At 43.3% G+C, this 24,965-nt stretch overlaps 1 protein-coding gene across 1 annotated transcript in view; it reads left to right on the plus strand.

The window, feature by feature from the left end:
- syne1a (spectrin repeat containing, nuclear envelope 1a) overlaps positions 1–24,965 on the plus strand; it is a 201,305-nt gene that overhangs the window by 21,177 nt on the left and 155,163 nt on the right. Inside the window, exons 5-32 of the mRNA XM_052523863.1 lie at positions 2,402–2,422; positions 2,645–2,737; positions 2,932–3,101; positions 3,295–3,491; positions 5,151–5,323; positions 8,834–8,941; positions 9,734–9,871; positions 10,204–10,368; positions 10,518–10,630; positions 10,829–10,997; positions 11,186–11,282; positions 13,688–13,893; positions 14,526–14,690; positions 14,948–15,100; positions 15,378–15,521; positions 15,899–16,081; positions 16,242–16,400; positions 18,348–18,512; positions 18,693–18,827; positions 19,054–19,212; positions 19,321–19,526; positions 19,691–19,799; positions 20,082–20,246; positions 20,476–20,643; positions 21,519–21,683; positions 22,565–22,705; positions 24,533–24,693; positions 24,891–24,965. The exon at positions 24,891–24,965 is cut by the window's right edge and continues 82 nt beyond it. Of these exons, the coding sequence (XP_052379823.1) occupies positions 2,402–2,422; positions 2,645–2,737; positions 2,932–3,101; positions 3,295–3,491; positions 5,151–5,323; positions 8,834–8,941; positions 9,734–9,871; positions 10,204–10,368; positions 10,518–10,630; positions 10,829–10,997; positions 11,186–11,282; positions 13,688–13,893; positions 14,526–14,690; positions 14,948–15,100; positions 15,378–15,521; positions 15,899–16,081; positions 16,242–16,400; positions 18,348–18,512; positions 18,693–18,827; positions 19,054–19,212; positions 19,321–19,526; positions 19,691–19,799; positions 20,082–20,246; positions 20,476–20,643; positions 21,519–21,683; positions 22,565–22,705; positions 24,533–24,693; positions 24,891–24,965 (4,103 nt within the window). The remainder of the gene's footprint in view (positions 1–2,401; positions 2,423–2,644; positions 2,738–2,931; positions 3,102–3,294; positions 3,492–5,150; positions 5,324–8,833; positions 8,942–9,733; positions 9,872–10,203; positions 10,369–10,517; positions 10,631–10,828; positions 10,998–11,185; positions 11,283–13,687; positions 13,894–14,525; positions 14,691–14,947; positions 15,101–15,377; positions 15,522–15,898; positions 16,082–16,241; positions 16,401–18,347; positions 18,513–18,692; positions 18,828–19,053; positions 19,213–19,320; positions 19,527–19,690; positions 19,800–20,081; positions 20,247–20,475; positions 20,644–21,518; positions 21,684–22,564; positions 22,706–24,532; positions 24,694–24,890) is intronic.

Here is a 24,965-nt window from a genome sequence, read left to right on the forward strand (position 1 = left end):
AGCAGACGCTCTTATCCAGAGTGCATACATTTTCCATACTAATCCTCCATGGGAATCAAACTTACTATCCTGGCGTTGCAAGTGCCGCGCTCTACCAACTGAGCTACACGGGACATTGCGCTTTAGAGTTTTAGGCTGTACATGAAGTACATTTTGTGTCATCACTCACTGATTTGTGTCCACAACAAGTCGTTTGGTGGAAACACACCATTGGTGGAAAACTGTGCATCTTTTCTTTATGCTGATTTTAGAATATTCACATGAAAATCTGTCGCCAATTGGATGGAAACCGAATTGATGAGATGGATTCCCAGTATTAGATGGCTAATACTCCACATAGCATGTCTTTGGATATACATAAATAAATCCCCAGCTTGCGTCTGGGGGGACATTGATTTAGCTTCTTCCTGCACTGTGACAGGGTTAAACCCTAAATCCTACAACAATAATCTGCAGTCTGGAGTGTAGACACCGAGATTGGGTGTCTCTGCCATGCCATGCTGGGATTGGTGTGTGTGTATGTGTGCGTGTAAATCGTATATGTCCATAGACTGTATTTAGATTTGATTTTAGTTCCTATCCTCAGTGTTCTTTTATCACATTTGCCATCACATTATCACATCTCCCTATCTCATATCTGTCACAATGGGAGCATGATTTAATATCTGCTGTTGCCTACAGTATATGATGTTTGGTCTCTCTCTGTCAGATAGCTGTTATATTGGTCAGACTGGTCGTGTCCAAATAATCCATACTTGCGTCCTAAATAGTAGGCCGTTTGGGTATGCAAAAACATTATGTTTAATAGTATGTGACATTTAGAACATCTAGCAGCGGTGTAAAGTACCTAAATAAAACTAATTTAAAGTACTGCTTAGGTAGTTTTTTGGGGGTATCTGTACTTTACTTTAATTTTCTATTTTGGATTACTTTTACTTTTACTTCTACATTCCTAAAGAAAATAATGTACATTTTGCTCCATACATTTTCCCTGACACCCAAAAGTACTCATTACATTTTGAATGCTTAGCAAGACAGGAAAATCGTCCAATTCACACACTTATCAAGAAAACACCCCTGGTCATCCCTACTGCCTCTGATCTGGTGGACTCACTAAATACTCACCGCTTTGTTTGTAAATGAAGTCTGAGTGTTGGTTCCGAATAGCTAAGCTTCTGCGTTGGTGTTCAAATGTAGGCTAAGAATATTTTTGTTCTCCTTAAAATGATCACGAGTATTGCATTGTAGGCTGCATCTATGAAACCTTCGTCAGAGTTTTTAAATGAAATACTAAACCATCTTTTTATTTCTGAGTGTTTCGGCACCGCGGTCTCAGGATCTGGATGCGTTAATGATGTCATGTTAATCAGGCCTTTTGATTTGAAGTTAAGGATTGTTTTAGTTTTGTAGACTACGCTACCTATTTAATATTTGTATGTATGGAAAAGCCTTATAGCAGTCATTCTGATCTCGTTCCCTTTGATCAGTGCTTTAGTTTATTATGTTGCTGTCCAGAGGTTCTGAATTTGCGATGTCTTTGCGATGCCCTGTCTTTGTCATATTGTTGAAGCTGTGTCCCTCCATCTACTGTCAACCACTATCTTTACATTGTCTAAGGACCCCATTCTGATATGAAGTGCTTTATTATGTATAAACTGCCTACTAGCCCTAATCTCTAGTCCTGTCTTAGATTTAGAAACATGAATTATATGTACAGTACTGCTCAGTCTCTGACCTTCTCTCAAGTGGAGCTTCTACAGTTTTTCCTTTCCCACCCCGTACTGTCCCTCCTCTATACCACAGTCCCAGTGTAACATGATAACCTTTAATGCTCAGACTCATCTCCTCCGTAATATACCCTCTCTATGATATACCCCCCCCAGGATTTGTCAAAATGGAAAATGAGGGTCCTCTCTCTCTCTCTCTCTCTCTCTCTCTCTCTCTCTCTCTCTCTCTCTCTCTCTCTCTCTCTCTCTCTCTCTACTCTCTGCTGGGTGTAATCCCCGGTGCTGTCTGTGTATAGGTGATAGATCTGTCCTCTCAGCCCGCCGTAGAGCAGCCAGGGTTATCTCACTGTTAGTCTTTATCTCTTGGCTCACACTTGATGAGGCACCCCCCTGTCACTCACCCATACTATATAGCCTAGTGGTTAGAGCATTGGACTAGTAAACGGAAGGTTGCAAGTTCAAACCCCCAAGCTGACAAGGTATAAAGCTGTCGTTCTGCCCCTGAACAGGCAGTTAACCCAATGTTCCTAGGCCGTCATTGAAAATAAGAATTTGTTCTTAACTGACTTGCCTGGTTAAATAAATAAAAAATACCTCCTCTAACTGCATCCAATCTCTGTCTACCTCTCTTTTGCTCCCTCTCTCTCTCTCCTTTTTTCTCACGCTCTCTCAAGTCTGCGTACAGGGGATCACCGGTTAGTACCAACTTATTTGATGTTTTCATGAATGTTATTATGAATTATATTTAACTTGGGTACTGTGTTCATAGTCCGTATCCGTATTTCCCTATGTTGTACCACTGCTAGATTGAGTGAATTTGTGCATATTTGTTCCAAACAGTATGTATTAGAACGGATATGACTTCTGATAAGTGATATCCTACCGTATAATGCTAGATATTGTATGTTGTGACACAGATCAAGCTAGTCAACATCAACTCGACTGACATCGTCGATGGAAGACCATCTATCGTACTGGGGTTGATTTGGACAATAATCCTCTATTTCCAGGTATAGTGCCTCTGTGGTGGGTAGGTGTCATCTCACTACAAATAATGCAGCACTATTGCAAAATTACACAATAAAGGCAATGGTGTTTCATTTTGTGAGTCAGCCATACTCTGTCCTCTTGGCACAAAAAAAGCTGTGCTTTCTCTATAGCAAAAATTCTCTCTCTCTCTATTGCTCTCTCTCCCGTCGTGCAGATAGAGGAGTTGACCAGTAACCTGCCAGCGCTCCAGGCCCTCTCTAGCAGCACCTCCTCAGTGGACAGCTCCGACACCACCAGCCCGCCTGTCAAGAGGAGGCCCCTCCCCCCGCTGCAGGGTGGGGCCAGGAAGGCCCTACTCAGATGGGTCCAGCAGACTGCCACCAAGTACGGGGACACTACAGCCACTGCACCTGCTGCAATATAACATGATGATACTTATGATATTACTAACTACAGTAACACTTCTATTACCAGTACTAATCGTGGTTGTGGTGATAGCTACTGATAATGATATTACGATAGCTAATAATAAGTGATGGTGTTATTGATGTAATGCTGTATTTGTCTGTCTCTTCAGGCATCTGGGGATCGACGTGAAAGACTTTGGGCCGAGCTGGCGTACAGGTGTGGCATTCTTCGCAGTGATCCTCTCTCTTCGACCCCACCTGGTCGACATGGAGCGTGTGCGGAGGAGAGCCAATCGAGAGAACCTGCAGGAAGCCTTCTCATTGGCCGAGACTGAGCTGGGCATTCCGCAGCTACTGGACCCAGAAGGTAAACCACAGCCAGAGAGGTCATTTCCTGTTTGCCAAATTAATGTGGGTCGTTCCACGAAATTAGTGCCTTTTGGGTGCCTTTAAAATGTTATATAGAAATTGTGCACAAACATTGAAAAAGCATGTTATATTAAATTGAGTGCCCTTTAATATAGAACACATGGAAAATTCAATAAATCAGTTTTTTTATTTGAATAAAGACTTAATTCAGCATTTTGACATGTCCGTCTATGCATCCTCTGTGACTTCTGGGAAGATACTAGCCCACTTAATCCTAACATTTATCCAAGTTCACCATCATTGTAAAGTTATTTTGTTGCTTTGGACAAAGCCATTTCTCTAGATTACTATTTATTTCATGTGATTAGTGATTCATTTTAAGGTAAAGAAAACATTCCTTATTTTAAGGTCAACCCTGTTACGTGAACTGAACTGTCATTTTAATACAGTGAAACTATTTTTTGTATTTTTACATTGAACATCTAATAGTCAAATCATAGTGTAAAAGCAGGTGAGCAGGATCTTCTCTTCTGGGCCAGGTTCTGGTGTTTTGTGATGAACATCTGAGAGGGTTGAACATAACACGTCAACCCTGTTACCCATATAGACAGGTTACAAATGTTTTAACAATAAAACACTTTTTGGTGAAGCTTGCATTCAATTGTCCTCCCTGTTTCACACAACCAGCTTCCATTCCCCCTGTCACAAGGGGATTTATGGATGACTTAAGATGTCATCCAGAAGTCATCAACCCTGTTACGGTAAACCCTGTTACGGCAAACCCTGTTACGGTCAACCCTGTTACGGTCAAAGCTGTTACGGTCAACCCTGTTACGGTCAACCCTGTTACGGTCAACCCTGTTACGGTCAACCCTGTTACGGTCAACCTTGTTACGGTCAACCCTGTTACGGTCAACCCTGTTACGGTCAAAGCTGTTACTTTATTTGGCACTTACTATAGTCATTTTTTAAATGTAACCTCTTGAGATGGGAAAAAATGTTTTTTATTAAGTTGAACATGTGCTTTTTATGACAGAATGTTAAAATTAGGTGAAATTAAAACTTCTGGTTAGAAAACTTCAACTTTTCTAGATCTTTACAAACCTGAAGCTGATATGTCAGCCACGCTCCATGTCAATACAAAGATGAACTATGCTTTCACTAGTGTACATTCCTGCCTGTGTATCAGATAAATCCCTCTAGAGTGAATCCTCTCAACAGCATCTGTGCTCCCTCACGCCTGCCCCTCAGAATGAGCTCTGACAAATCCAGTTTGACATCACCATAATTAAGGGCCATTAGGGCTGGAGAGGAGTCAGTGCCAGAGAGAGCATCCAGCAGCTCACCAACATACCATATAAACCTGATATGACAGTTTGATGCAAGGTGGCAGGCCTTCCCCTCTGCCTGAGGTTTCTGTCAGAGATAGAGGCTTTCTTCTGCTTGATTACAAAGATCAGTGATGGCTGATCTCAGAAGTCTGTGGTTGATATAGCTGGAGTTAAATAGTGATGTATGGTTAGCTTTTTCCAGATCAGATGTCATTGAGAATGCTTTGTTAATACTAGTATCTGGTTGTTCATAATAGCTGTATTCAGTACAGTTCTGTGTGTTGTGGGGACTAGACTGACCCTTATCTGTTCTTCTTTCTCCCCAGATGTGGATGTTGACAAACCGGATGAGAAGTCCATCATGACGTACGTGGCCCAGTTTCTGAAGCACCACCCCAACCCTGGTCACCAGCAGAACAGTGACTCGGACTCCCAGCCAGAGGAAGAGGTAGCAAGCCCTGTCCCTCTCCCCACGGCTCCCTCTCTCTCCATCTTCACAGCCATGTCTCTTCCTATTGTTTCTTTCTCTCCGTTATTTACATTATTTGCCACTATTGTCCTCTATTCAAGTGTTATCTCAGACCTTCAGGTAGACTTGCGGTGTGTGCTGTGTCTGTAAACCCTTACCACTACCACTGACACTAACTACCCAACCGTTCCTTATTGTCACTTCTCACATTCCCTTACTCCTTAGTGATGTGATGTAATGTCTTCTTGTCTGTTGTTGATCAATCACGTCTTTTTTGGACATCTCTCCCTTCTTCTTTTTTTCTCGTTCTCTCTCTCCACTGTGGTGTTGTCTGTTTGGTCACTGCATCCCTGTGGTTGTTGTGCCTGCCTCTGTTCCACAGCATGGTCTTGCTCCTCCAGATATTGAGGAGATGTTGGAGGTAGGTTCAGTCTGTAGAAGTATTAGTATCCTCTTTCCGGTCCACTGTGCAGGTTCTCCATCAAACGTTCCAAAAGAACATTCTTAGAATGTTTGTAATTCCCCGCTGGAACACATACTGCTTCTAGCCCGGTTGCCAGCCTGTTTTTGCTTCAGCCAACTCTGTCAGTGTTTTGCATGACAACAACAAAGGAGGCAGCTACAGCAGAGACAGACTGACACCCAGGTTACATTGTTTCTACATACTTTAAACATTCACCATTCCATTTTATTGTTGTAATCACCAGCTCTACTATTGTATTCTGGTGGAATTCGCAGTGTTTTATGTGGTAAGGGAATTCATTTTTTTCTTTCCACATCTCATTTTACCTGAGGTGATAGTCCTGTATTATATGATGTGATATTACCATTATATTAGCATTAGTGCTAACAGCTATGTTGTATTAGCATGACAATGGCCACAGCTGGCTAGGGCTAGGCAGGGAACCCTTTTATTGGCGGATGGTTTGATGGAAAGCCTTGGGTTTAGTAAGGTTACAGTTTCAGCTTCGAGTGGCTTTGACATTAAGTCTCTCTAACTATGCATATTTTGCGTCAGTGTAGGATTTTGTAATATCCTTGCCTTGATTATAGCCACTGGTTAGTACTCTCTACCGCACTGGTGTGTAACACTTTGTGTTGTATATCTACATTCAGTAAAATACTTTTTTTTATGAAATAAAGAAAGAAGATATGGTTTGGCAGTGCTGATTTCAGGGACAATACACTAACTAGGCTGTAACAGTGAATGTTAGCCAGCTAGTAATATGATCCCCCCTATAGAGTGTTTAGGGGGCTGCCATTCAGAGAAGAGAACATGTTCCTTTAGCAGGGGATTCCAATCCAACGTCTGTAATGTGAATAAAGGATAAAGCCTTACAATGGGATGGCTGAGCAGAATAGAATGGCCTGAAACTGAATAGGGAGTGTTAAAATTGAATGGACTGTTGAACTAACTAACTTGTCATCATACAGTATCTTCGGAAAGTATTCACACCCCTTGACTTTTTCCACACTTTGTTGTGTTACAGCCTGAATTGGATTAAATTGAGATTTTGTGTCACTGGCCTAAACACAATACCCCATTATGTCAAAGTGGCAAATACCCCATAATGTCAACATTTTTCTAAATTAATAAAACATGAAAAGCTGAAATGTTTTGAGTCAATAAGTATTCAACCCCTTTGTTATAGCAAACCTAAATAAGTTCAGGAGTAAAAATGTGCTTTACAAGTCACATAATACGTTCCATGGACTCACTCTGTGTGCAATAATAGTCATCTGTAATGTCCCTCAGTCGAGCAGTGTATTTCAAACACAGATTCAACCACAAAGACCAGGGAGACCATGACATGCAAAGAAGGGCACTTATTCAAGCAGACATTCAGTATCCATTTGAGCCTGCTGAAGTTATTAAATACACCTGTATCAATACACCCAGTCACTACGGTGATACACACTCTTAGAAAAAAGGATTCCAAAAAGGGTTATTCGGCTGTCCCCATAAGATAACTCTTTTTGTTTACAGGTAGAACCCATTTTGTTTCCAGGTAGAACCCATTTTGTTTCCAGGTAGAAGCCTTTTTGTTTACAGGTAGAACCCCATTTGTTTCCAGGTATAACTATTTTAGGTTCCATGTAGATCCATCTGTGTAAAAGGTTTTACATGGAAGTCAAAAGGGTTCTACCTGGAACCCAAAAAGGTTCTTCAAAGGGTTCTCCTATGGAAAAAGTCAAAGAACTATGTTCGGTTCTAGATAGCATCTTTTTTTCTAAGAGTGCAGGGTTCTTTCCAAACTCAGTTGCCAGAGAGGAAGGAAACCTCTCAGGGATTTCACCATGATGCCAATGGTGACTTTAAAACAGTTACAGAGTTTAATGGCTATGATAGGAGAAAAGTGAGGATGGATCAACAACATTGTAGTTACCCACAATACTAACCTAAATGACAGAGTGAAAAGAAGGAAGCCTGTACAGAATATATATTCCAAAACATGCATCCTGTTTGCAAGAAATGTGGCAAAGAAGGGAACTTTATGTCCTGAATACAATGCGTTATATTTGAGGCAAATCTAACACATCACATTACTGAGAATGATGGTGGTGGCTGCATCATGTTATGGGCATGGTTGTCATCGGCAATGACTGGGGAGTTTCTTTTTGATAAAAAATAAATGGAATAGAGCTAAGCAAAATCCTAGAGGAAAACCTGGTTCAGTCTGCTTTCCAACAGACACTGGGAGACAAATTCACCTTTCAGCAGGACAATAACCTGGATAAATATACACTGGAGTCAGTCTGGTTTCCAACAGACACTTACCAAGACGATATTGAATGGTCCTGAGTGGCCTAGTTCCACTTTTGACTTAAATTGGCTTCAAAATCTATGGCAAGACTTGAAAATGGCTGTCTAGCAATGATCAACAACCAACTTGACAGAGCTTGAATAATGTGCAAATATTTTACAGTCCAGGTGTCCAAAGCTCTTAGAGACTTACCCAGAAATCCTCCCAGCTGTAATCACTGCCAAAGGGGATTCTAAACTCATGGGTGTATATAATTTTTAATACATTTGCAAAAATGTCTAAAAACAGGTTTTCGCTTTGTCATTATGGGGTATTGTTTGTATATTTTTAATTCAGGCTGTAACACAACACAATTTGGAGTAAGTCAAGGGGTATGAATACTTTCTGAAAGCGCTGTAAGTATTCATAACGAATCCAATGAAATATTAGTAGCAGTGTTTAAAGTGAATTGGCTGAATTAACAGTGTGTTTTTGGCAGCTGTGAGTCTGGAGAATTTGCCCTGCTGGGCAACATATTTGATCCTCATATCCTCTCTGCCCTCTCTTCTCCCCATCCCTCTTATTCCTTCATTCCTCTCTTCCCTTTTTATCCTTCTACCTACCATCTCTCCCTATGTCCCTGCATTGCATTCTCACTTCCTCTCTTCTATCACTCGTTCTTTCCTTTCCATGTATTCCCCTTCCTCCCTCCTTATATCTATCCCACATTCCCTGCTTCGTTTTTCACTTTCATTGTTCCCTTCCTCTCTCCTCCCTCCTCTCCCCGGCCACCCAGAGAGAGCAGCGCAAGGGCCTGAGGGAGCTGAAGACCTGGCTGGATCAGCTGGAGCTAGACACAGCACGTACTCAGGAGACCAAGGGCAACCTCAGCCAGCAGTATCAGGTGATCTAGAACACACACACACACACACACACACACACACACACACACACACACACACACACACACACACACACACACACACACACACACACACACACACACACACACACACACACACACACACACACACACACACACACACCGGGCACAGACACTTCCATTATCAGGCTAATCAGTGGTATTCCACTGCAGGGATCAGACTGCTGCTGCCGTATTTCCACCCTATCTGGCTTATACAGTACCAAAGCCCCAGGATACATTACATATTCAACACAGTGTGGGATTTCCTTATTTCCTCTTTCCATTATGCACGTTTTTGACAGATTCCATGAATGTATGATCTGTGAAAGAGGGAGAAGTGTATGTGTTCCATGCAGTATATTTTACAGTATATTTTATAGTATATTTTACAGTATGTGTACTGTATGTGTTCCAGGCAGTATATTTTACAGTAAGTTGTACAGTATATTTTACAGTATGTGTACTGTATGTGTATCAGGCAGTATATTTTACAGTACTTGTATTGCATGTGTGTTTGGGATATAACTAGGACCCAAAGGTTTTCCTTGTCAGGCCACATGATCAGGAAATAACCATTCCATCTGTGGACCCCCCACCCTCTCTCTCTCTCTCTCTCTCTCTCTCTCTCTCTCTCTCTCTCTCTCTCTCTCTCTCTCTCTCTCTCTCTCTCTCTCTCTCTCTCTCTCTCTCTCTCTCTCTCTCTCTCTCTCTCTCTCTCTCTCTCTCTCTCTCTCTCTCTCTCTCTCTCTCTCTCTCTCTTTCTCTCATCAGTCCTTTAAGAGTGTACGTGTTCAATTGGAGATGAATAGGAAGCAGGTGGAGGCAGCGGTCCTGTCCACGCAGAAGGATGGGATGTTGACCGTGGACCAGGCTCTGGTTAAACAGGCCTGGGACAGAGTGTCTAACCGGGTAAGTCTGGGATGGGACTTCTGTTACTGTTGTGGAGTAGGGTAGGGTGTATTCTGGTACAGCCTAGCTCTCAAGGACACAAGCAAACATTAAGAGGGGCCTAATCAAATACCTGACCAAGTACTAAGTCAAATCTCCAGTCAACCAAACAGTGAGCTGCGTCATTTGAAGGCTTTTTAGCCGAAACATTGAAATAAATCCACAACCAGGAGGGTGGGACTCTATTTTTTCATTAGTACTGCAAATGTTCCCACCTGCATTCAGACAGGCAGACAGAGACAAGGTAACTTGACAATAGCTCATTGACTGACATTGTAACCTCCTCCCTACAGCTCCTAGGGTGGCACCTGCAGCTGGACAGGGCTCTGCCCGCCCCCCTGGGTGTGGTGGGGGAGTGGCTGCACCAGGCTGAGGGGGCACTCCGACAGGAGGTCACTATTCAACAGACATCTGACGCGACATCTAACACTGTCCACATGACCCTGGAGCAACACAAGGTGGGCAATGTGAGCAAGGTGACAATGCGAGTCCATTTAACGTTACACACATCCTTATTAGGTCAGTTGTTATGTACTATGTAATGGCTGTACCGTAACACAGGGTGTAATGACTGTACTATTCTCTGCTTGTGTGTGTCTGTCTACAGGACATGCTCAAATGTCTTGAAGGTCACCAGCAGGTCTTCCAGAGGATCCATAAAGACAGAAGTGTCAACGGAGTCCCTGTCCCCCCAGAGCAGCTGCAGGACATGGCAGAGAGGTGGGTCTTATCATGGCAACCAAATGGCCCAGGTTTCCCTGAACAAACATTTAACACCCAAACCACTCATCTCCCATCCCAACCCCATTATTTATTTACAGAACATTGACCTGATTACCAGCACTCACGTCGCTGGTTTAAGCTTGTCCTTGTCCATTCTATGCTCACCTGTTGACCATTCAGTATTTTCTCTTTTAGAATGAACTTTGTATCGACTTCGTCAAACATTCATCTGGCCAAGATGGAGTTCTGGGAGAATAAACACCACATGCAGGCGTTCCTGATGCTGGCAGAGTCCAAGCTCAAATCCTGGATCATCAAATATGGCCGACGAGAATCAGTGGAGTTAATGTTACAGAACTATGTTGTAAGTCCAACAATATACAGTATTGCTCTACTTTTAAATGTCACCACTATTTCATCTTACTTTCCCACATTAGTTTCATGTAAATTATTGTTTAATTAATCGGTATAATGTTATCTAGGTTAGAGAAAAAACATGCCATGAATGTTATTCTAATCACCCACTGATTTTGTTTCTCCTCTCTCATTCAGTCATTTGTTGAAGGACAGCAGTTCTTTGAGCAGTACGAGACATTGTTCCAGACTCTGAAACAGTCTTCTGAGCTCTATGTCCAGGCTGATGGCACAGGTGAGTTTTTACAAGATCAAGCTTCATTTGGCAAGTTTTACCTCATTATCTGATTCCTCTACCTTTTCCTAACTACACCACCTACCTGACAAGCAACTTTCTTTGTCTTTTCCCTTTTGATTTAGGCAGTATTTATTGCCAATTTTAGACCACTTAATCTTATCGGGACCCTGGGGCCTAAATCTCCATATCTAGCCCACCACCATTTCCAGTACTGAATATTTTACCGATATATCACCTCTGATCAATTTCCCAAGAATGGCTCAATAGCCAATCACCCACTATCGTCCAGCATCTTCTATCCTCCCTGTCTTTTATAGTGGTTTGTCCTCTCCAGGCTAAAGTCTAAATGAGGTTTCTCCACTCTCAGCTCTCAGTGGGGAATTCGACCCCATTAGCCGAGCTGCTCTACTTTTGCTGTCTCTGGGCACTAACATGCTATGGTAGCTAGCTTGTTGATTTCATTCAGTTCCAGCCCTGCAGGCTTTATATTAGGGTATGCAGGGGAGAAGAACTGAGGTGTATCTGACAATCTGAAACATGATTGGTCGACCTCCGAAAAATGAGGCTCCCCATGAGTGAGTCCAACCCCAGCTGGTGGTGGGTTTGCTGTGATTTGATTGGTCAGGTTCAGGCTCATCTCCTGGTTATTTCTGAAGGATAGCCCTCAAATGATTGCAGAATGGGTACAGTATGTTTTCTGCCATTTGGAATGATTGCAGAACGGGTACAGTATGTTTTCTGCCATTTGGAATGATTGCAGAATGGGTACAGTATGTTTTCTGCCATTTGGAATGATTGCAGAACGGGTACAGTATGTTTTCTGCCATTTGGAATGACTGCAGAATGGGTACAGTATGTTTTCTGCCATTTGGAATGATTGCAGAACGGGTACAGTATGTTTTCTGCCATTTGGAATGATTGCAGAACGGGTACAGTATGTTTTCTGCCATTTGGAATGATTGCAGAATGGGTACAGTATGTTTTCTGCCATTTGGAATGATTGCAGAATGGGTACAGTATGTTTTCTGCCATTTGGAATGATTGCAGAACGGGTACAGTATGTTTTCTGCCATTTGGAATGATTGCAGAACGGGTACAGTATGTTTTCTGCCATTTGGAATGATTGCAGAATGGGTACAGTATGTTTTCTGCCATTTGGAATGATTGCAGAATGGGTACAGTATGTTTTCTGCCATTTGGAATGATTGCAGAACGGGTACAGTATGTTTTCTGCCATTTGGAATGATTGCAGAACGGGTACAGTATGTTTTCTGCCATTTGGAATGATTGCAGAATGGGTACAGTATGTTTTCTGCCATTTGGAATGATTGCAGAATGGGTACAGTATGTTTTCTGCCATTTGGAATGATTGCAGAACGGGTACAGTATGTTTTCTGCCATTTGGAATGATTGCAGAATGGGTACAGTATGTTTTCTGCCATTTGGAATGATTGCAGAATGGGTACAGTATGTTTTCTGCCATTTGGAATGATTGCAGAACGGGTACAGTATGTTTTCTGCCATTTGGAATGATTGCAGAATGGGTACAGTATGTTTTCTGCCATTTGGAATGATTGCAGAACGGGTACAGTATGTTTTCTGCCATTTGGAATGATTGCAGAACGGGTACAGTATGTTTTCTGCCATTTGGAATGATTGCAGAATGGGTACAGTATGTTTTCTGCCATTTGGAATGATTGCAGAATGGGTACAGTATGTTTTCTGCCATTTGGAATGATTGCAGAACGGGTACAGTATGTTTTCTGCCATTTGGAATGATTGCAGAACGGGTACAGTATGTTTTCTGCCATTTGGAATGATTGCAGAATGGGTACAGTATGTTTTCTGCCATTTGGAATGATTGCAGAACGGGTACAGTATGTTTTCTGCCATTTGGAATGATTGCAGAATGGGTACAGTATGTTTTCTGCCATTTGGAATGATTGCAGAACGGGTACAGTATGTTTTCTGCCATTTGGAATGATTGCAGAACGGGTACAGTATGTTTTCTGCCATTTGGAATGATTGCAGAATGGGTACAGTATGTTTTCTGCCATTTGGAATGATTGCAGAACGGGTACAGTATGTTTTCTGCCATTTGGAATGATTGCACTAGCTTGATGTGCAGATGTAATTGGGTTTACTCTTTGGACTCATTTGTCAGTTCTAAAGAACACACCAGCATTCTGTAGTCTTGATGTGCATATGAATGTACTGTGTGGATTCCTTTTTCCTCTGATTATTGATATTCTATATTTATAACCACTGTTTTCATTCAAATAGGCTTGCCAAGAGACCTTGTTTGATCTCTCTCACTACTCTGTGTGTATGTGTGCGTGTGTGTGCGTGTGCATGCGTGTGTGTGTATTTATCCCATGTCTCTATGTCTCCTCCTCTCCCAGTGGATGAAGGCGAGGCGGGGGTTAGGAGGTTCATGCGGGAGGTGTTGACCCAGTGGAGGAGTCTGTCTGTGGAGGTGCGCAGTGTAAGGAGCATGCTGGATGAGGTGCTCTCTAACTGGGAGAGGTACAGCTGCACTGTGGCCTCTCTACAGGCCTGGCTTGAGGATGCAGAGGGAGCACTCAGCCAGCCTGAAAACATCAAACGGGTATGTCTTACTGTAGACCCCCTCACTTGATCCCCATTCACCTGCTTATAAACATTGTAGATTGATGTAGGCCTAGCATGTCACCAATGAAACAACCACACCTTAACTTCTGCTTTTCTGAAAATGGACCTGAGAAAACGGGTGAAAGCTCTTTTGAAGGGGGTCTTTGACCTTAACATCTTCTGATATATCCATTTCTGACACCCTAATTTCAAAAATATTTATTTGATTTCAACATCCAAATCATCTTCCAACCAACCGTCAAGATTCCCTCCAACTTCCCCATGTCACTGAGGACGTCCCAGCTGTCAGGTCACCATGGATACCCCAGCTGCCAGATTACTGTATAACACTAATAAATAAACCACTGGGGACAAGACAGATAATTACCCCAACCACTCAATGAATACCCAATGTCATTAATGTCATTACTCTCTCTGTCCTTCAATCTTTTTCCATTCTCCTTCCATCTCTCCCCCCTCTCTCTCTCTCTCTCTCTCTCTCTCTCTCTCTCTCTCTCTCTCTCTCTCTCTCTCTCTCTCTCTCTCTCTCTCTCTCTCTCTCTCTCTCTCTCTCTCTCTCTCTCTCTCTCTCTCTCTCTCTCTCTCTCTCTCTCTCTCTCTCTCTCTCAGGAGTTCTTCCGCAACCTTTCTCAGTGGATGGATCAGCACTCTGTGATGAACGACGCAGGGAACTTCTTGATTGAGACATGTGACGAGACTGTGTCACGTGACCTGAAACAGCAGCTTCTCCTGCTCAACGGGAGGTGGAGGGACCTGTTCGTCAAAGTCAAACAGGTAACGGAGCTATCGCACATCTGATCATGGAGACAGAACAAACTGATCACACTATTAGACCTGTTGGACATAAGCTATGGGACACACAGGTAGGTAGTGGCACATTAAGACCCATCAGAGATGCAGATAAATGAGCATACCTGCCCTATGGCCATTGATGCAGGTAACTGAACACACTTGACAAAGACACACTGGTTACAGCCACAGCAGTGCACATTAAGTCTCAAACCAACACACTGTACCCCCTGTCTCTGCAGTACGCCCGTGAAGACGAGCTGGACAAGTGTAGGAGGGATCACATGAGGGCCATCTCTGCCCTGAGGGAGCTGCTGGACGGGGCAGAGTTGAAGCTCAACGCCCCTGTACAGGTCTCCTTCCTCAACATCAGGTCTTTCCTACAGGATGTGGAGGTAGGTCATGAGTAGGCTGTGTAATATGCACATACAAACTGCATTGTCATGTTGTCTAAGCAGTTTTTAAACCTATATTTTATTCTGTGTTCAGAATGCTGTTTGCTTCTGTAAACATACTGTGCTAGATAGCCTTCCAGCTTTCTCTATAAGCCACAGAGTAGATCCAGTCAATATTCCACAAACATTGCTACGGCAGCTATGATTGAATCTAGCCCTTGTAAACACACGACTAAGATGAGATTTCTCCTTCTTTACTTTCACATCTCCCACTCAGAACACCAAGAAAAAGGTTGTTGCCATGGAGACTCAGTACAAGTTGGCTGCCTGCAATGCCCAGCTCCTGTCCAAGGATGCCCCGCAGGAGGAGGGCGCCAAGGCCATGGCTACTATGACAACGGTCAAAGGTCAACTCAGTAAGGTTGGTATCACCAGAGGGTAAAAATGACGTTTTATTAATCCTTTCCTGCCTCAAATCTTCCATTTGCCAGTGTCAGCTACTGCAATGTACTGGGGTGACTTTTCCAAAAGCTTCTTATTCTAATCTTGATAGTCTTTTGTTCATCACCTACAAACAATGGACTAAAATGATCTTAATGCCGCATTTCCATAGAGGATTTACTCCAGTGTTTTACCCACACGGCTCAGACTTTTCTGTTCAATGCTACAAAAGTTTCATCATTATACTGGATCTCTCTAGGAATGAATTACCTCCCTCTCTCTGATCCCTCTGCTGCATTCTAATTATGGACACTATTGATTCTCATGGAGCCTTGTTCCCCCTGTCTCTGTCCCAAGGTGAGGGAGAGGTGCCCTTCTCTGGTGAGGGAGTGCCATGGACTGCTCCCCCTGCTGGAGGAAATGGAGAAGCACATCACAGGCTTCTACCAGGCTCTGGAGAGGGCCATCCGGATCACTGCAGCAGGCAGAGACCCAAAGCCACAGGCCCAGGTCCAGGGACAACACAAACACAAGTGGCAGGTGAGCTAGGGGACTAGGGTGTGTGTGTGTGTATGTGTGTATGTGTCTTTGTGTGTGTGTCCTTTTCTGTGTGTGTATGGTTGTGTATAAATAAAAGTGAGTCTGTATATCCCACTTTGGGTGAGTTTATATATCTACTGTACTCCCTCTGCTCCCCCAGGACCTCCTGAGCCAGCAGCAGAGCTGTGTGATGTGTTTATCTGTGATTGAGAGGAACCTCCACTCCCTGCAGAGGACGCTCTCCTCCAGCAAGGTCCTGAGGAACTTCGACCAGACCCTCCTGCAGAAGAGAGTGGCCGAGATTCAGACCTCTGCACAAGTTAGCATTACTGTACTCAGGTGTCATATAGGAACTACACATAGGAACTACATTACCCATGACATTGCGTAATGTTGGCTGTGCCTAACAATATTTGTGCCATGTTTGTGCTGCTACCATGTTGTGCTGCTGCCATGTTGTGTTGTCATGTTGTATGGCTGCCATGTTGTGTTGTCATGTTGTGTTGCTGCCAAGTTGTGTGGTCATGTTTTATGGCTGCCATGTTGTGTTGTCATATTGTGTTGCTGCCATGTTGTATTATTGTCATGTTGTGTTGCTGCTATGTTGTGTTGCTGCCATGTTGTGTTATTGACATGTTGTGTTGCTGCCATGTTGTGTGGTCATGTTGTGTTGCTGTCATGTTGTGTGGTCATGTTGTATGGCTACCATGTTGTGTTGCTGCCATGTTGTGTTATTGTCATGTTGTGTTGCTGCTATGTTGTGTTGCTGCCATGTTGTGTGGTCATGTTGTGTTGCTGTCATGTTGTGTGGTCATGTTGTATGGCTACCATGTTGTGTTGCTGCCATGTTGTGTTATTGTCATGTTGTGTTGCTGTCATGTTGTGTTGCTGCCATGTTGTGTTGTTGTTATGTTGTGTTGCTGTCATGTTGTGTTGTTGTTATGTTGTGTTGCTGTTATGTTGTGTTGTTGTTATGTTGTGTTGCTGTCATGTTGTGTTGCTGCCATGTTGTGTTGCTGTCATGTTGTGTTATTGTCATGTTGTGTTATTGTCATGTTGTGTTGCTGCCATGTTGTGTTGCTGTCATGTTGTGTTATTGTCATGTTGTGTTATTGTCATGTTGTGTTGCTGCCATGTTGTGTTATTGTCATGTTATGTTGCTACTATATTGTGTTGTCATGTTGTGTTGCTGCCATGTTGTGTTGCTGTCATGTTGTGTTATTGTCATGTTATGTTGCTACTATATTGTGTTGTCATGTTCTGTTGTTGTTATGTTGTGTTGCTGTCATTTTGTGTTGCAACCATGTTGTGTTGTTGTCTTAGGTATCTCTCTATGTAATTGTGTGGTCATGATGTATGGCTACCATGTTGTGTTGCTGCCATGTTGTGTTATTGTCATGTTGTGTTGCTGCCATGTTGTGTTGCTGCCATGTTGTGTTGTTGTTATGTTGTGTTGCTGTTATGTTGTGTTGCTGTCATGTTGTGTGGTCATGTTGTATGGCTACCATGTTGTGTTGCTGCCATGTTGTGTTATTGTCATGTTGTGTTGCTGCCATGTTGTGTTGATGCCATGTTGTGTTATTGTCATGTTATGTTGCTGCCATGTTGTGTTGTCATGTTGTGTTGCTGTCATGTTGTGTTATTGTCATGTTGTGTTGCTGCCATGTTGTGTTGCTGTCATGTTGTGTTATTGTCATGTTATGTTGCTACTATATTGTGTTGTCATGTTGTGTTGCTGCCATGTTGTGTTGCTGTCATGTTGTGTTATTGTCATGTTATGTTGCTACTATATTGTGTTGTCATGTTGTGTTGTTGTTATATTGTGTTGCTGTCATTTTGTGTTGCAACCATGTTGTGTTGTTGTCTTAGGTATCTCTCTATGTAATTGTTTCGGTGTCTCTTTTGTCATGTTGTGTGTTTTGTCCTACTTTTACATTTTTTATCCCAGCCCCAGTCCCTACAGGAGGCCTCTTGCCAGGCCACCATTGTAATTAAGTATTTGTTCTTAATTGATTAAAAGTTGGGTTTTTTTTATTAAAAAAAACATCAGAGCAGAGATTAGCATTTCCAGACCTGGAAAATTGGGGTACAAGATTGTTTCGCACAAGATTTCCGACTCGGGTGCTCACATTAACAATTTTGAAAACTGAAAATATTGACTTGATCAAAGATGATTGTCAGTTAGAGGTCACATACAACTACAGTAACTACATTACCCACGCAGCATCACTACATCTTTACCACCCTTTGTGCTCTTCCCTCCAAGGGTCTGTTGAAGGAGGTGGGGGAGTGGAGGAGGCAGGAGGAGGCCAACAGCACCATGAGGAGGAGGTTTGAGGAGTCTCGTCTGGAGCTGGAGAGAGTGCTGAAGGTGGCAACCACCTGCCTGAGAGAGGGGGGAAACGCAGAGGAGCTGCTGAGAAAACAAAGCGTAAGACTAGAAGAAAAACACCAGTCAATCAACAGTCAACCTTACTCAGTTTAGATGAGTGGGAGGAATCCCTTTTAGAGATTCATTTGAGACTATTTGAGACTATTTTAAATGAAATACAATAATAAAATGAAATCATTCTTTGCTCCCCCTCTGACTTTTTCTGTTAATTCCGTTCAGGAGTTTTTTGGGCAGCTAGACCAGCGGGTCCTGAGTGTGTTCTTAAAGGCCTGTGACGATCTGACAGACATCCTGCCTGAGGAGGAGCAGCAGGCGCTGCAGGACACTGTCAGGACGCTGCACAAACAGTGGAAGGTCAGACAGCAAAGTTTGATCACTTTCATACATACAATACTAGTAATGGCATTCTTCATAAAAGGCGTAAAGTGCTACATGATATTACATGGGGGTACAATAGCAGCCATCTTGTAGAGCATCTTCCTGGACTGATGTTCCTTTATCCTTGTGTAAGTCCTTGTCTCTCTGTATGCTCTGAAAAACAATGTCCACCTGGTCTCTCTGTGTCCCTGTGCTTCTGCAGGACATCCAGATGGAGGCGCCGTTTCACCTGCAGCGTCTGAAGGTGGAGGCAGAGCGAGGCCGGGCAGGGGCCGTCCTACAGGAGTGCAGGGCGGAGCTGGCCAGAGAGATCCAAGCACTGACCACCACAGGCAACGAGACAGTCATCAGAGAACACAGGGTGAGAGAAGGAGGGAGAGAGAGTGAGGGAGCTATTGAAGGAAGGCGGGAGAGAGGGGCAGGAATGAGTTCACCCTAACTAACCACACCATAATGTGTCTATCCTTAGGCCTTCTTCAGGGAGAAAGCACCTCTCAGTGTGTGTGAGAAGAGCATAGGCAACATGGAGGAGCTCTGTCAGACACTCCCTGACAACGACTCGGCTAGACAAACCCTGGACTCCACCAGGAGGGCCCTGGCAGACGTCAAAGGTCAGATAGAGGCAACCCACCTGAAGCTGCAGCAGCACTCCCAGTGGAGGGAGTGGAATGACAGGTGAGAGGGGACAGAGATAGACGTTTCTTTGAGAAATCTGTCCAAAGTAACGAGGGTTTCTCCAATCCTAAAAATATATATATTTTTAATTATGCTGATGTGAAGTACCTTACTTGTAAAGAAATAATGTGATAATGTCGGGAAACAAATCCCCCTTGATCCAGGTTCTCAGAGCTCTCTGATTGGCTGTTGTCTCAGAGAAGCCAGGTGAGGCTCCTGAGGGAGAGAGCCAGAGATCGCTCCCACCAGGAACAGGTGGATACTACTGTCCAGGTGAGCAAGATGTGCTATATCCCAGAATTACCACAGAGGTTATAGTTAAGAATGAAATGAATTCCATTTCCCCATTGATACAGAACCTCTCCATCTTTACTACTACCTCTTCCCATACCTCTCAATCTCTCCCACTCTATCCCCTTTTCATATCTCCGTGTCTACCCATTCCTCTCTCCTCCTACCCTTCACCCTTCATCCCATACCTCTCCCTCTCTACTCCTCAATCTCCCCTCCCTTTCTACCCCAAATGCTGTCATCCTCCAACCCCCCCTCCCATAGGAGCTCCAGAGGGCAGCCGAGGGGCAGGAGGAGAGCCTGTCCTGGCTGAATAGTCGTCTGGCTGTACTGACAGAGGTCAGTCCTGAGGTGGAGGCTATTAGACAGAGGGCTGCCCTGGCCAAACTCTCCTCTGACCTCACCACCCTCCTCTCCTCTCTCTTGGAGGTAAACCATCTTATTTTTTTAGTTATGGCAATACAATTGTCCTCTTGTCATGAAGGTCAGAATTGAGAGACTTATCTTTGTAACTTCCTTGCCTATCTATAAAGTGAACTGGTGATCCCTGGTCTATTATAATGTTATTATGCTGGTCTAGTCTGTGTTATATACCAGTATACAGTATGTTTTAAGGACCTGCCTCTCTCTCCTCCTCTCTCCGCTCACTTCATCTCAGTGGGGTCAGGAGGGGTCTGTGAGGGTCCACAGTGAGGAGCTGAGGGAGGATGTGCGTTGTGCTCTGGAGGAGGTTCTCAGGGCTCGAAGGGAGGCTCAGGAGCAGACCAGCAGGATCCTGGAGGCAGAGAACCCAGAGGAGGCCAGGCAGCTGCTCTTCATACACCAGGTAGGGGCTGAGGGAGAGGTGGGCTGAGGGAGGGGTGGGCTGAGGGAGGGGCTGGCTGGCTGTGTAACTATGATGTCTCATAAAGCCATTGTGTGTGTTTGAGATTGACTACATTGCATTGCAGTCGGACTGCACAATCAAAATCACTGATATACAAATCACCTTGCATCCCAAAACACTACTTTAGAAGATTAGCGATTCTGTGCTTCTCCTTGCTCAAACTGATCCTCTTTAACACGTTGATTTTCTCTCTGACTTCCATTTTCTGTCTCTCTGTATCTGTCTCCCTGTCTTTGTCTCTCTGTGTCTGTCTCCCTATCTTTGTCTCTCTGTGTCTGTCTCCCTGTCTTTGTCTCTCTGTATCTGTCTCCCTGTCTTTGTCTCTCTGTATCTGTCTCCCTGTCTTTGTCTCTCTGTGTCTGTCTCCCTATCTTTGTCTCTCTGTGTCTGTCTCCCTGTCTTTGTCTCTCTGTGTCTGTCTCCCTGTCTTTGTCTCTCTGTATCTGTCTCCCTGTCTTTGTCTCTCTGTGTCTGTCTCCCTATCTTTGTCTCTCTGTGTCTGTCTCCCTATCTTTGTCTCTCTGTGTCTGTCTCCCTGTCTTTGTCTCTCTGTGTCTGTCTCCCTGTCTTTGTCTCTCTGTGTCTGCCTCCCTGTCTTTGTCTCTCTGTGTCTGTCTCCCTGTCTTTGTCTCTCTGTGTCTGTCTCCCTGCCTTTGTCTCTCTGTGTCTGTCTCCCTGTCTTTGTCTCTCTGTGTCTGTCTCCCTGTCTTTGTCTCTCTGTGTCTGCCTCCCTGTCTTTGTCTCTCTGTGTCTGTCTCCCTGTCTTTGTCTCTCTGTGTCTGTCTCCCTGTCTTTGTCTCTCTGTGCGTCAACAGCAGCACCTGAAGCGTCTGCAGACCGACAGGAAGAAGGCAGAGCTACTAGTCGCTCACTGTCGCCAGCTGCAGAAGGCGGAGGGGCTTAGTAGCTCACTACGGGAACTAGAGGGTGCTTTCAGAGAGGTGGACCGCAAAGTAGGGGCCCAGGAGCACAATCTGCAGGTACAAGTCTCTAGATGAACTACACTGTATTCACACAGGTGGCTGTGTTGAAATGCACGTGCATGTCTTCCCATTGATCTTTCAGCACATGCACCTTCCCTGATCAATGATTGGTCTTTGTCCTATGTTAACTTGCCATTGATCTATGTGCTGTGTTTTTGACTTACAAGTTTTCTTCATATCCTCGGGTTTCAAGTAAACATGTCCCTCTCGGCCTTGTCATTGATCAGTTTAAATCTGTGTGTCTGTGGGAATGTGTGTCTGTCCCGTTTGTGTGTGGGTGTGGCTGTCAGTGTGTTTGTGTGTGTGTGTGCGCACGCGCGCGTGTGTATATGTGTGCGCAGGGTTGGGGAGTAACTACAGTTAAATGTCAACTGATTACTAAAAAAACTAACTGTAATCAGTTACTTTACCAGCAAAAATATTGTAATCCGATTACAGATACTCTTGAAAAACTTCTTGGATAACTTTTAAATTCAGAAAGGATGTTTGCAAAAAAATACATTATGACTCCTTTCTGTTTTCTCCATGACATTCAATTAATCATTGAAAAAAGGTGCAAGTTTAAGTTTGTTCTACCAGACTGAGTCTGGCCACAAGTCAGAGACCATTGTGATGACACACCAGATGTGTTTAATGGATCCTTTTTGTCTTCTTCTAATGCCTCTTAAAGGTAAAGTAATCCAAAAGTAACTTAAAGTAATTAGGTTACGTTACTGATTTGGGGTAATCCAAAAGTTACTTACTGATTACAATTTTGGACAGATAACAAGTAACTGTAACAGATTACATTCAGAAAGTAACCTACTGAACCTTGTGTGTGTGTGTCCACATACTGTATGTTGTGTTTGTATTCAACGATATCTGTGTGGGATCCTCAGGCGACTCTGGGTGCATGGCAGGAGTTTGACGCAGAGAGAGAGGCAGTATGGCAGTTTGTCAGCAGTACCAGCCCTGTCTTACAGAGGGAACTCATCTTCAGCAGCCTGGACAGCCTCAGGACTGAGCTGGGGTGTACCAAGGTAAGTCTGTTAGAGATACATCCAGTGTGTGCGTCTGTGCATATATACAAATTCAAACGAATGATGATCATAAAAATTGACAATGACCACAAGCACAGTAAAAATTAGCTTAACAAGTCACAAAATAACTTGTATGGACTCACTCTGTGTGTAATAATAGTGTTAACATGAACTACCTTGAATGACTACCTCATCTCTGTACCCCACATATACAATTATCTGTAAGGTCCCTCAGTCGGGCAGAGAATTTAAAACACAGATTCAATCACAAAGACCAGGGAGGTTTTTAATGCCTCGCAAGGAAGGGCACGTCTTGGTAGATGGATAAAAAAAGAAGCAGACATTGAATATCCCTTTGAGCATGGTGAAATTTTAATTACACTTTGGATAGTGTAACAATACACCCAGTCACTACAAAGATACAGGCGTCCTTCCTAACTCAGTTTCCGGAGAAGAAGGAAACCACTCAGGGATTTCACCATGAAGCAAATGGTGACTTTAAAACAGTTACAGAGTTTAATGGCTGTGATAGGAGAAAACTGAGGATGGATCAACAACATTGTAGTTACTCCACAATACTAACCTAAATGACAGAGTGAAAAGACGAAAAGACGGAAACCTGTACATAATAAAAATACTCCAAAACATGCATCCCGTTTGCAATAAGGCACTAAAGTAATACTCCAAAACATGCATCCCGTTTGCAATAAGGCACTAAAGTAATACTCCAAAACATGCATCCCGTTTACAATAAGGCACTAAAGTAATACTCCAAAACATGCATCCCGTTTGCAATAAGGCACTAAAGTAATACTCCAAAACATGCATCCCGTTTGCAATAAGGCACTAAAGTAATACTCCAAAACATGCATCCTGTATTACTTTAGTGCCTTATTGCAAACGGGATGCATGTTTTGGAGTATTACTTTAGTGCCTTATTGCAAATGGGATGCATATTTTGAGTATTACTTTAGTGCCTTATTGCAATAAGGCACTAAAGTAATACTGCAAAAAAATGTGGCAGAGAAATTAACTTTTTGTCCTGAATACAAAGTGTTATGTTTTAGGCAAATCCAAAAACAAAACATTACTGAGTACCACTCTTCATATTTCCAAGCATAGTGGCGGCTGCATCATGTAATGGATACGCTTGTAATCGTTAGGGACTGGGGAGTTTTTCAGGATAAAAAATAAACCGTATCGAGATAAGCACAGGCAAAATCCTTGAGGAAAACCTGGTTCAGTCTGCTTTCCACCAGACACTGGGAGATGAATTCACCTTTAAACAGGACAATAACCTAAAACACAAGGCCAAATATACATTGGAGTTTCTTACCAAGAAGGCAGTGAATGATTCTGAGTGGCCAAGTTATAGTTTTAACTTAAATCTGCTTGGAAATCTATGGCAAGACCTGAAAATGGTTGTCTAGCACTGAGCAACAACCAATTTGACAGAGCTTGAAGAATTTTGAAAAGAATAATGGGCAAATGATGCACAATCCAAGTGTGTAAAGCTCTTAGAGACATACTCAGAAAGACTCAGCTGTAATCGCTGCCAAAGGTGATTCTAACATGTATTGGCTCAGGGGGTTACTCAGGGGAATACTTATCTAATGAAGTTATATTAGTGTATTATTTTTCATTAATTTTTAACAAATGCTATCATTTCCTTTCTATTTTGACATTACAAAGTATACTTGTATATATCGTTGACCAAAAAAATTACAATGAAATCCATTTTAATTCCACTTTGTAACACAACAAAATGTAGAAAAAGTAAATTGGGTGTGAACACTTTCTGAAGGCACTGTATCAATTTGTTTGCAGGGTCTCCATATGAAGAGTGTGGAGTATGTGGTACAGACAGACTCCCTGTCGAGGAAGGCAGCAGAGATTCAGTTGGGTCCTAAGAACCAGACCCTCCTACAGCAGCAAGCCCAGCAGGCCACACAACAAGTCACACAACTGGAGGCCAGCCTCAAGAAGAAGTAAGGATGTCTCCCTCCTTTTGACATACTTTCTAGATATATTCACATGCACAGTATTTTTTTCGGTTTCATCCTATTCAGTTGTAGCAATACTGTAGTGGAATGGTTGGGTGTGTGTGTGTGTGTCTGTGTTTGTGTATGTGTGTGAGCACGTGTCTGTTCCAGATTATGACTCTTCTCCTGTCCTTGTTTTGCAGTGTTGACCTGCTGGAGATGGTGTGTGTTTGGTGGGAGCGTTTCATCAGGGAGTCAGAGGCCTTCTCCTCCTGGAT

This window comes from Oncorhynchus keta, chromosome 8 (genome assembly GCF_023373465.1).
Source record: "Oncorhynchus keta strain PuntledgeMale-10-30-2019 chromosome 8, Oket_V2, whole genome shotgun sequence".
NCBI classification, from domain to species: Eukaryota; Metazoa; Chordata; class Actinopteri; order Salmoniformes; family Salmonidae; genus Oncorhynchus; species Oncorhynchus keta.